The sequence below is a fragment of the Anopheles moucheti genome, chromosome 2 (assembly GCF_943734755.1).
Source record: "Anopheles moucheti chromosome 2, idAnoMoucSN_F20_07, whole genome shotgun sequence".
NCBI lineage: Eukaryota > Metazoa > Arthropoda > Insecta > Diptera > Culicidae > Anopheles > Anopheles moucheti.
The window spans coordinates 14230308-14243061 of record NC_069140.1 but is presented as its reverse complement, the minus strand read 5'-3'; the positions used below and the strand labels follow the sequence as shown (position 1 = coordinate 14243061).

At 44.8% G+C, this 12754-nt stretch overlaps 2 protein-coding genes across 2 annotated transcripts; both read right to left on the bottom strand.

Moving 5' to 3' along the window:
• Positions 1-5854: 5854 nt before the first annotated feature.
• Positions 5855-7303, bottom strand: LOC128299143 (uncharacterized). The gene is made up of 4 exons (XM_053035014.1): positions 7236-7303; positions 6734-7034; positions 6100-6654; positions 5855-6010 (listed from the first exon to the last, which is right to left on the bottom strand). The coding sequence occupies exons 1-4, from the start codon at positions 7301-7303 to the stop codon at positions 5855-5857; spliced, it is 1080 nt and encodes a 359-aa protein (XP_052890974.1).
• A 500-nt stretch (positions 7304-7803) lies between these two features.
• LOC128296911 (protein scarlet-like) lies at positions 7804-10440 on the bottom strand. Its single transcript, XM_053032441.1, has 6 exons — positions 10150-10440; positions 9183-10084; positions 8699-8926; positions 8377-8618; positions 8159-8259; positions 7804-8093 (listed from the first exon to the last, which is right to left on the bottom strand). Exons 1-6 carry the CDS (start codon positions 10409-10411, stop codon positions 7921-7923), a joined length of 1908 nt encoding a protein of 635 aa, XP_052888401.1. The 5' UTR covers positions 10412-10440; the 3' UTR covers positions 7804-7920.
• Positions 10441-12754: the final 2314 nt, after the last annotated feature.

The window sequence follows — 12754 nt, the reverse complement described above, 5'->3', positions numbered from 1 at the left end:
ACCATACAAAACGGGCTGTTTTCAGATTTCCTACACCAAGAGAGCATGTTTTGTCAAGAGGTGACATCTTCAGCGTGGAATAAATTTGCCTATCCGTATTGCATTGCATACTATCAAACCCGTGAGGCGATCGCTAGTTTAAACTAGGCGTGGCATAAATTTGCCCATCCGTATTGCATTGCATACCATCAAACTCGTGAGAACGATCGCTGCGGTAAGGGGAAGGTGGGTGAAACGGCATCCTCGCCAAAACTTTCCGTCGGCGCTACAAAATTTCATACAAAACTAACCGTTTTCAGATTTGCGACACCAAGAGAGCATCCAAATCAAGAGGTTACATGTATGTCCCTGCAGCGTGCATATAGCTGAGCCGCTCTCGCGTGCTATCATTGCCCGTGAGAGAGGAGTTTCCCCTACGTTGGATATTTTTGCAGGGTTGTTGGGGACTTTTTTAACATGTTCAGCGTGATGTTGTTTGGCTCGTTTGGTATCTCATATAATTGACTCGTTCAGCAAGTTATCTTTGGCAGCAATACCATTTGACGGTCACTCGATAGCTCTACCGAACTTGTCAACGCAAAGCATAGCATAGTTTAGCTTTTCCCGAACAAAACAACACCGAGTACGGCTTGTGAATAAGACGACGCCAACCCTGCATCGCTTTAAGGGGAAAATCCCCTCTCTCATTCGCGCGGTAGTGAGCTCGGATTTAGCATCGACAGCTGATCTCGCTCACACCATTCGAGCGATCCGATCGCCATGTTTGGCTTTGGGTAGCGTGTATGAGATCTGTATCCACATTTTACTCAGGCGAGTGGAACTGTGTGGTCCTCGGTACGATCGTTTTGTGTGGTTTTGTGTAGCGTGTGTGTGTGGACAACACCCACGCTTTGCTCACGCGAGTAGTGCTGTTTGCTGTACGGTACGTTCCCCCTGTGTGGCTATGTGTAGCGTGTGTATGGACAACTGAGGGAATCAACAGCGGGTTTGTTTTGGGTCTAGTTTGAGCAAGAATTGTTTCGATATAATTATCACAAAGTTTGTGAAAAATAACATTTTTTTTTCATGTAACATAAGAAGAAACAAAAAAAGTAACTCCCGAACAAATATATCGCCTGCGTTGGCAGAAGTTTTCCTGCACGGCCATGCAAACATACGAACAAAACACAAAACAAAATTACTTTGTTGTAAAGGCAAGAGTGTAATAAAAAAACCGAACAAACAAACAAATGAAACAAAACTGAAAATACTAACAGCAATGCAAATTAAGTATTGTCTTTCGACTCTTAAATTCGCGATTTTCGTTTCGTAACAAGCAGCATCCGAAAGTATTTTTATTGATAAAACAATATGTAAGTATAATTATTTGGGTGTATTATTTAATAAACGTGGTTAATTTTGAATGAAAGCATGTTTTTCAAGCGGTGACACCTTCAGTGTGGAATAAATTTGCCCATGCCTATTGCATTGCATACCTTCAAACCCGTGAGAGCGATCGCTAGGGTAAGGAAGGTGGATGAAACGGCATCCTCGCCCAAACTTTCCATCGCCTACTACGAAATTCCATACAAAACCAACCGTTTTCAGATTTCCGACACCAAGAGAGCATGTTTTGTCAAGAGGTGACATCTTCAGCGTGGAATAAATTTGCCTATCCGTATTGCATTGCATACTATCAAACCCGTGAGGCGATCGCTAGGGTAAACTAGGCGTGGCATAAATTTCCCCATCCGTATTGCATTGCATACCATCAAACTCGTGAGAACGATCGCTGCGGTAAGGGGAAGGTGAGTGAAACGGCATCCTCGCCAAAACTTTCCGTCGGCGCTACAAAATTTCATACAAAACTAACCGTTTTCAGATTTGCGACACCAAGAGAGCATCCAAATCAAGAGGTTACATGTGTGTCCCTGCAGCGTGCATATAGCTGAGCCGCTCTCGCGTGCTATCATTGCCCGTGAGAGAGGTGTTTCCCCTACGTTGGATATTTTTGCAGGGTTTGTGAAGACTTTTTTAACATGTTCAGCGTGATGTTGTTTGGCTCGTGTGGTATCTCACATAATCGTCTCATATATCTCATATAATATAATATATTGTTGGCAAGTTATCGTTGCCAGCAACAACATTTGACGGTCATTCGATAGCTCTACCGAATTTGTCAACGCATATAGCCTTTCCCGAACAAAGCAACACCGAGCAGGACTTGTCAATACATACGACGCCAACCCTGCATCGCACACCATCGCTCTCTTCAAGATGAAGAATCCTCTCCCTCATTCGCATACCTGGCTTATCACGCGAGAGTCTTATCACGCGGTGCTCGCATTTAGCATCGGCAGCAGATCTCGCTCTCACCATTCGTGGAGAACGAGCGATACGATCGCCGTGTGTGGCTATGTGTAGCGTGTGTGATCTGTATCCACATTTCACTCAGGCGAGGGGAACTGTTTGCTATTCGGTATGATCGCCTTGTGTGGTTTTGTGTAGCGTGTGTATGCACAGCTGAGATAATCAGCTGCGTACCGTCGGCTGATACGAAATTCCATACAAAACCGGCTGTTTTCTGATTTCCTACACCAAGAGAGCATCCAAAACAGGAGTTGACATCAATTCCCCTCCAGTATGCATATTTCTGAACCGCTCTCACGTGTTATCGTTGAGCGTGGTAAAAGAGTTTCTCACACGTTGGTTATTATTGCAGGGTTTTTGGGGACTATAATGGCATGTACAGCGTGACGTTGTTTGGCTCGTTTGGTATCTCATATAATCGTCTAAAAAAAAGCCAGAAATGGTAGGCTTCAATATCCTGAGAATGTCGTGCCGATAAAGAAGAAGGTGTTTGAATACACTGCATACTTCTCTTGCGTAGCCGTGTAACCGGGCCGATATAGCTAGTCGAATAGAAACAAATGTTTTATATAACCAAGGATACATAAAATCCAAGGATATTTTCGTTCAAATTGTTTCCGTTTTAATTAGATTTTGTGCTACAGATTAACTCTACTGCTAAATTTCCAAAACTCGCACAAACGGCACAAATTGTTTGGGGCCCTCAACATGGCGAGGCCCTAGGCGACCGCCTACTCCGCCTACCGTTTGAGCCGTACAGCAATTTTGCTCAAAAACCGCCGAAAGTTATGCAATTTTTAAACACTAACTTTCCCGTTGGTCGTGAAAAATTTCTTCGAAAACTACCAGGAGAGCATCCACGGAAGAGGTAGCTCCTGGTACTGCGCCGTAAGGTATGCAATGTGTATACACTAACTTTGCAACCAATTTTCCGCCGTAAGGTATGCAATGTTTATACACTAACTTTTCATACAAACCAGCTGTTTTCAAATTTCCGATACCAGGAGAGCATGAACTTCAGGAGGTAACATCTTCCATCCCCCTCCCCCCTTCCCCTCCAAGATGGCGGCAAAGATGGCTGCCAAGATGACGGACACAAGATGGCGGACACAAGATAGCGGACAAGATGGCGGCCAAGATGGCGGACAAGATGGCGGACAAGATGGCGGCCAAGATGGCGGCCAAGATGGCGGACAAGATGGCGGCCAAGATGGCGGCCAAGATGGCGGACAAGATGGCGGACACAAGATGGCGGCCAAGATGGCGGACAAGATGGCGGAGGTGGGTGGTGACCCGTGGGAGGTGTGTGGTGACCCGTGGGAGGTGTGTGGTGACCCGTGGGAGGTGGGTGGTAACCCGTGGGAGGTGGGTGGTGACCCGTGGGAGGTGGGTGGTGACTCGTGGGAGGTGGGTGGTGACCCGTGGGAGGTGGGTGGTGACCCGTGGGAGGTGGGTGGAGATACTTCTTTTTTTATTCATCCTACTTGCACTTGGGATGTGCAACTATCGGGAATAGCTGGGAAGTGAGCGATGGAGGGGGAAGGGGGGAGAGGGGGAAAGAAGATGTCACCTCTTGAAAAACATGCTCTTCTGTTATCGGGAAGCTGAAAACAGCTGGTTTGGTATGGAATTTCGTACCAGCCGACGGAAAGTTTGAGCGAAATGAAGTATGCTTTCCGTTTCATTTATCTTCCTTACACCAGGGATCGTTTTCACGTGTTTGATAGTATGCAATAGCAATAGGGATGGGCGCCAGGAAGTGAGCGATGGAGGGGGAAAGGAGGAGCGGGAGAATGAAGATGTCACCTCTTGAAAAACAGGCTCTTCTAGTATCGGCAATCTGAAAACAGCTGGTTTTGTATGGAATTTCATACCAGTCGATGAAAAGTTTGAGTGAGAGATGAGGAATACTTCCCATTTCATCCGTCTCATTTGCACTTGGGATGTGCAACTATCGGAAAGCGCCGGGAAGTGAGCGATGCAGCGAGCAAAAAGCTGTTCAAACTCTCGAGAGAACGATCATACATATGTTCTTCTTCTGCATCAACATCATCGCATTTATCAGTAATCATTCTTTTTTTTTTGAAAGTTTTACGGAAAGCGCTGTAGTTGTTATTGTTTAAATCGCCATTTAAATTGTCGGATGAGCAAATCAACATGTGAATCGTTAAAATTGTGTCGCGAATTTCAAAACCGGTTAAAAAAACACTTTCAACGGATTTGCTGAATTGGCGCTCAATTGCGCTGCCACTGACCCCTGGCACACGTCTGTTTTGGGCACATTCTCTCTCGTCTCGAGCTATACTGCGGGAGTTTCGGTGCAAAATGGAAAAGCGAATTGTTCCGAAGAACCGGATGTTTAGATTATAATAGTACAGCTTTTTGATACCAGCTGCTTAGGGCATATTGTTTGGCACATACATGCCTGTTCAATGTTTATTGCTAGCTAACGCAACCCAACACATCGTCTCACTCATCTATCGTCTCACTCATCTATTTATATTGTTCAGAACGGATTAATCGAACACGTAATAAAGCATTTGTCACGCATCAGATGCATTTTCCGGATGCAATTCGTGCGAAGGCATACACGAAATCCACCACTGAACCCATCATTCAATGCTGATCGAATCAGGAACAAGCGTGATTTAATCAACGCCAAGCGACACTTCAAAGACGCCACAGCTCGAGCCGACACTACCGGTGACCTGAAATTGTTTTACAATGAAAACAAACACTTATCGGAGAGCTTCGGGAGACAATTCCATTTTTGGGGGGAAAAGATTTAATTAAAACAGACACGGCTGTCCCCGATGATGGGGTTGGGCGTGGTTTACGCGCTACTACTATCGCGTACAGACTCAAACCGCATGCCGACGGCGGCTTTTAGTGTATTGTCCATATCAGGGTGCGGAAGCCATGTAACAATTATTAAATTACAACCGATTAGCGCCGAACACTGTTTTACCAGCTGACCTTTTTTTCCATCTCGTCATTGAGAGTTCCTTCTGCAGTTGTCATAATGTTTTCCGATGCATACTTGTTCCAATAGATTATGAAGGAGGCACACAACCAAAAAAAAAACCTTGGTTTTCTAAAGGCTTTGTGGCGATCTTGTGACAACGTGTTTTTTATTTTGCTCGTCACACTCCCTTCGGATCTTCACCCTACGACAGATTTTGGAGCACATGACGGAGCATCGATCTCTGCATAGACTTGAAGACCGCAAACGATAGGTAGAGTAAAACTGTAGAACGTAATGACCACTTTTTGGAATTCCGGAATTCCGGATGGAAAACCCTCCGGGTGCTTTACTACAAGATTCACGTGGTTATATGATCTCTCCCAGTAAATTGTTCCGCGTTTTACTTTACCAGCTTTGAGATCATCCGAAAACTGTTTCAAATCGTACCCCTTAAAAGTTCGTTAATGTAAATTCTCATTGAATATTGAACATCATCAGAAAGGAAATTCGCCACTGTGATAATTGTCGTAGATTTTTATTTCAGAAAGAATAGCCTGATCGTATAGCTGTGTTATCACTGCCCGACTGTCTCAGTAGGATGAGTATTTCTTCGTTCTGTTTCAGCAACACCTCGAACAGTTTGTGTAGCTCCAACAACATCTTACTTCCGGGCACTGCATCCGACGGTGAATTCATCTGTTAGCAGAACACAAAACACATACCCATTTCTTAGTGCCCGTTCCCATCGCTTGCAAAGAAGGATTAAAATTGTAATTAAAAAATACCTTTGTCTGTTGATGAAAGGCATCTTCGGATGATCCCGGAATGGACCACTGATTCGTAGCCGTGTTGGGATATCCTTGATAACTCATGTTCGTCGCTGGTTGAGCTTCATAGTGCTGGTCCGGCGGATTACAGCCGGACATTGCAGAAAACGTTCCAACCGTTTGATTAGCATACTCCAGTGCACTGCTTTCCCGACTCATGGATCCGAAGGACGGCGCGATGTTCTCTCCGGTGTTGTGACTTGTCGCTCCTGGCTGATTCCACCCCATGTCAAAACTCTGTTCGGTCGACATTTCGGACGAACAGGGAGACACAACACTGTCAACCGCAGGTTGGTACTGTCCGCTAGTTGCCCCACAAGTTGCTTGCTGCTTCTCGCGCCACAACTTCATGTTCAAGTCCTTCATGTACTCCTCCGGCTTCACACTAAACGTGTCCCAGATGAGGCGCTCCACCAGGTTCAGCTTGTACGGACAATCTTCGCCATGCTCGCGGACATAGTTCTGGATCTTTGACATCTTGCTCTTGGTCGCCGATCGCATATCGTTCCAACGCTGTAGTAGTACGAGAAATGCCTGTTAGCCTGCTGCACGATAATGTTCCGCAAAAAAGAAAAGGACTGCAACAACTCACTCTCTGCCATGCTTCGGTCGACTGTATCGGCGGACCTAAACTGTTTAACCGGCCGGTAATTGACTTCCATACATCTGCACGACTCTTGTCACTGCGCGCCACGGCATGTTTGCCCCGGATGAACAGGAAGTTTGCCTTCATCAAACGCACCAGTTCCACCTTCTGCACATTCTTGATACGCTTCTTCCGGTAGTCAACACTTGCATCCGACCCAGTGCTATTCACCGTCGAATCCATCGGTAAAGACATACGCGAGGTTAACACACGTTTCTTCAACACACTAAAAGGTTCTTCGCTTATGCTCCCGCACAAGTCAAGAAATAACAGAACCGACTTGCTCTTCCAACGATGGTCGAAATGGGAATGAAGGGCATGCAGGATCAAACCGCACTGCTGATTGTAGTTGGCAAATTATATTTCCAATCTTGAAGTTCATTGGCTAGCGCATTGGACTTGCGTTGGTCCAGCTGCGGCAAAACTGATAAGCGAAATCAAGTCTTACTTCTTAGCGAACGGAGTGACAATTTCCACCAGACACCAACCCGCCACATTATCAACAACCGAACCCATTGCTGATTGGTTTTCTTGTTTGTTAAGTGAAATCTCTTCGCTAATTGCTACTCCTCAAGAGGCGTGTCGTGCAGGTCTCTTCAACTACGTAAAAGCTCCGTAGAGTGTGTCAAGTCAAGTCAAACGAACGTTTGTAAACTTTTTTTTGGTTTTGTTCGCTTATCAGCAATCCGTTTGATTCTGAAATCCAGTAAGAATTGATACTGAAACTCCCGCGGCTCGCGTATGAATTATGCGAAAGAAATTGAATGTATGCACAATTGCCTACATTTAGGCGGATTTTAAAATTTAAAATTCTCGACCTACTTAGCTCAATCTCTATTCTAGTAACCGAGCATTTACACGATGCGCTTTTCTGCACATTGGGCATCAATGCATAAGTAGTGGTATTAGTGGTCAGAATAAGTTAATCAAATTTGAATTGCAGTACGACGTCGATTAGGGACCGGCAACATGCATTAATTTCAAAAACAAAACAAAAAACAATTTGGACTGATGTGTCGGGTGTGTTTTAATAATAACAACAGGTTTATTGCTACGCTTAATACGGGGATGACATAAAACTGAATAAGTTCGCCTATGTTCAATAACGATCATCGGGTGGCACCGCTAATCGCTCAATGTCGTGATACTCGTCTTGCCAGGCATAGCATTGCCAGCACATGATAAATAAAGTATTGGCCAACGAGTGCCACAATGTCCGTTCGTAGATGCTGACTGCTAAACGAATATTGATCCAGCACCTGTTCCCCGTTATGCAGACATATGCTCGGAATTATGTTGGAACATTCTGGAAAATGATGCATTACGCGCGTTAACTCTCATACGGTCGGGTCGGTGGGTATTTCCTCTTACCGATATTTTTCACCCCATCCCATTGAGCAATCGAAATTGCTTCGCTGGCGAACATCATCCAGGAAATGAACGGCATCCAGCGTAAATAGGTAGGCATGGACCTGCGATACGGAGAGCGAGATAAAAATAGCACCGGCCAAATCCGGATTTTATGACATTAGAAAACCTGTGGCAAAATTTGTATATTGCGTTTAGCCGATCCGTTGAACCATGCTGACCAGATTTTGATAAAAATTCCTGATGTGATCATCAGAATGTAGTCGAACGGCACCAAGTACGACATCGCGGATGCGACCGTTGGGAACAGTGTCGAGAAGAAGCAGCCGCAGGCGATCGACACGTTCATCACCAGCACGGAGATAGCCACTGTGACTGCTAATCCAAGCAGCGTAGGTCGTAGGTTTGCAAGGAAGTACACGATGAGAATGAAGGCACATGTCTCCAGCAGTACGAATGGGCTCTGTGGGGTAAAGAGAAGAAAAACATCATCAAAAAGTTCTGTGTCCAGCTTGTCTTCCCCTTCCCAACCGGATACGTTACTATTGACAGAATGCTGGACACGTAGAACTGCACCGTGCCGTAAAGATTAGCCTTCTTCTCACGCTGAAACAGCGGGAAACTTTCGGGAAACATTGATAAAGCGGCGTACATCGGTAGGAACGTGTTCTCTGAGACGATCAGAAAAATAACACCTTGCATCGCTTGAACGCCTCGTTGCGATAATTCGATAGCATCCGAAAAACAAAGACCTACCAGTATTGCGATACCCTACAAAGAAACGAAGCAAACAAGTGCAAGTGCATCAGCAATAAATAACCACATTGCAGCTGTAGACAAATAGGTAAATGGGAGAAAAAAATATTCCACCACTGATAATTCTGATCGTACTGTACGAATAACTAAAAAACCATGACAATAAACCACAGCTTCGATCGGCACACAGTAGCTGGAACCTCTGACACGGCCTTATCACCGGTGGTTGAATGCAAAGGCAGTTCAGGTAAACAGCGTGTACGGTACTTACTATTCGTTGAACAATTTTAAAATACTGCAAGTTTGGGTTGCGGTGTGATTGCAGCATATGACGATACATTAACCAGTACAGTGTATAAAACCAGCAACGTCCACGGTCCTTGGTCAGCTGTTTGTGGAACGCTTTATCTCTCCCTTCCACCGCCGTACGGTACAGTTCCGCACTGATAAACGCCTCCTGTCGCCGAGCAGCCTCACTCGCGGCGTAATTGTTGCAAATCGTTTGCGGACAAATCGCAGCCGTCGTAAACTGGTTGCCCTTGGCGTTACCATCTGTCGGGCTGGACAGGACTTTGACGAGAAAGTCCGCCTTATTGTAACCGTCCTCACACTCCAGTCCCTGCAGCCGCAGGAACTGTACCGCTTCGTTCGGTGTACCGATGAAACCCGTCCGTCCACCGGTCAGCAGTATGAGACTGTCGAACTCGTACAGCAGCTTTTCGGCGGGTTGATGGATGCTGCACAGTACGGTTGTACCGCAGCGTGTTAGCAGTTTCATCATCTCCACCAACTGCCGTGCACTGTACGAATCCAACCCGGTGGTTGGCTCGTCGCAAAACAGGAACTTTGGCTTGGACAACAGTTCCACTGCAAAGGCGAGCCGCTTCTTCTCGCCTCCCGACAACGTTTTGCCGATACCGGTGGCGTTCGCAATCTTCGTGCTGGCGCACCGTTCGAGACCGGTCTTGGAGAGAATGTCCGCGATCATGGCCCGCTTCCGGTCGGCCGATACGCGCTTCCCGAGCTTCAGGTTTGCCATCAGCTGCAGATGCTCCTGCACTGTGATCGATTCCGGCAGTAGCTCGTCCTGATAGATGTATCCACTGATGTTGTACATGTACGGCCCGATCGGACATCCGTTAACATGAATGTCTCCGACGGTGGTCATATTATCTAAAACCGGAGGTAAAGGCAATTTTAGCATTGTTTCGTTCATGTAAGTTCCACATTCTTCTCACCACTCATCCGAAAGGCTAGGGCGGACATTAGTGTCGTTTTGCCTGCTCCACTAGGTCCCATTAGGGCAACCAGTGTCCCCGGTAGTAATGTGCCGCTAATGTCATTCAGTACTGGAAGCTGCACACCGGACGACAGTTTGCGTACAGGCGTTATGGTTAAGTTCTGCCAGATTAGCGTAACGTCAGTATCATTGCGGCCTGCAACTGGCATGCTGTCGAGGTTATCAACTGCACAACATTCGGCGCTGTCCCAAGAAGACATTATGCCAATCTGAGATGATTACTTCACGCGATCTGAAAAGAAAAAGTAACATAATCAAACCGAGTGGCTTATGCGGACAACGTCATCTTAACGTTATTGCACACCATCGACATGCATAGGAAAGGTCGTTTGGATTTTGTTAATCAACGAACGGTTTTCAAAACAAACTCATGAAGCGAAACAAATTTTATATTGTGCAGGACAAGTTTTTTTTCTGCTACTGATTATGCAACACACAAATGTTCGCAAACGAATCAAGTACGATCAATGACAAGCACTCTGAAGCTGGCCTAGGCAAACACAACGAAACTAAGTCGTATTCTGTAAAATTGTTGCCTTTCAGGAATACGGTAGGGCCCTTCTTCTTATGGAACACGAACATGCTTGGACTTGGCGGTGTATTTGGTAGTGGCTTCATGTTCAACAAGATCGGTTCGAAATTCCATCCGAACCAATCTCCCATACGCGGCACTAACTAGAACTCTTGAGGTTGTCGTGCCACTAAAGAAGAAGGGCCCTAAAACAAAAAGGGTTTTGTCTTTATCTGCGTCTAGAACCAACATGGGGCGAATAATATTGTTCATTCTGTTCCGGTCCAGTCCGGAGGCCATACGTTATTGACAATAAATTATACTCGATCCTTATTGCGGTGACACAGCCACACACGATTACAGGCCTGAAAGCCAAACCACTGTATGGTTCAGAAGGTAATTAGTGCAGGGAAACAAAATTACCAATTTTCAAACACGTGTAATGGTGTCTTATCTCCGAACTCCTATCTCCCTATTTACATTATTTCCTATTTACGGTAATCTTAAAAAATTCCAAAATTCAATAGGTTATTGTTTTTTTTTGTTACTAAATAAGTAATATTAGTAACCACTTTGGACGAAACACTGGCAGTGCACACGCACACCCACATACACACACGTGTTGATCATTCTAACAATATACCTGCTATTAAATATACTCTCTCCTCGTCGTAACGGTTGTAGTAACAGATAAATTAAACAAACAAGCTAAATCCACATCCAAATAAAACAATATTAAACACCACTGGTTTCACCACATCCAAATTAACCAATACTTAACGCACTCTATTTGTCTTCTTTCAGGCACACACTGCAAACCTTATTATTGGCACTTGATCTCGATCTTGCTCAGGTGCGTCATATCATTTCATAAGTACATTGAACTCAAAACACTAAAATGACTTCTTACACTGTTACAAATAAAAGCGGACTAAAATCTGCAATTGGTCACACATAATTGGTCACTTTTTGTTTCAGAGTATCATCCACTAACAGCAGGAGATACGTTTTTAGGGAAGGTTTCCCTTTAAATAAATTTATTTGCGCACGTTCTCTCTTCAATTGATTATAGCGGCAACAAAACAATTCCCAAACTCTACACTTGCTTGCTGGTTGCCACTGCACGTCGGGCGCATTACTTGCCTGTCTCGATGCTGGACACAGACTAATAGAGAGCTACGAAAGGACTACTCAGCATTCTGCTAAACGGCACCGGCATCTGGTTATCAGTCAATGCTACCGAAATATTTCAATTCTATGCTGTAGATTGGACCTTTCCGTTATTGTAACAAGTAGAATAAAGTTCGCCTAGTTCAAGAGATTGGAACTAGGAGAATAACATTTTTTCAGGGTAGATCAAAGTTTCGAACATGTGGCTCTTTAGGTAGCTGCATGGAATGCTAACATATTGAGGGGCATACATGTCGAGTAACAGAGCGTAATGTATGAAACACTGCGACAAGATCATGCCATTCACATGTGAGACCGCTGTAGTTTTTAACTGTTGTTTGATACTGTATAATGAATCATCCCTTAAACCACTAGCAATTCAGAACTCAAGAATTTCAATCTGAAACTTAAGAACTTTCAGGGTTGCCTTTCACCAAGGGATGACACGAAGTGCGGACCAAAGCTCAGATCGTCCCTCTTGCAGCACCACAGGCAGCAATGACTAACCTCATTGCGAGCCTAAGTTCAAAGGGCCGTTTCCTTCGCGTGACCGAACTACACACGCAAAAACCATTTTAGCGACCTTAGCCCATAATTTTAAACCAAAACAATTGTTGTTAAAAAATAACAAATTCATTGGAAAACAACTCTAGACAACTGATAGAAATAATTGCAAATATGGAATCTCGCCGGTTGAAAATTGAACAAAAACCGTTTCTGTATCTGACGCCAATACAGAAGCTAGTCTTAAACGCAGCAAAAAATTAATCATGAATGTTGTTTTTTCAACATTGCCCCCCATAGTTTAATTGGCGTTCTAGAAATGCAACAAAAACCACAACCTACTCTTATAAATTTCGAG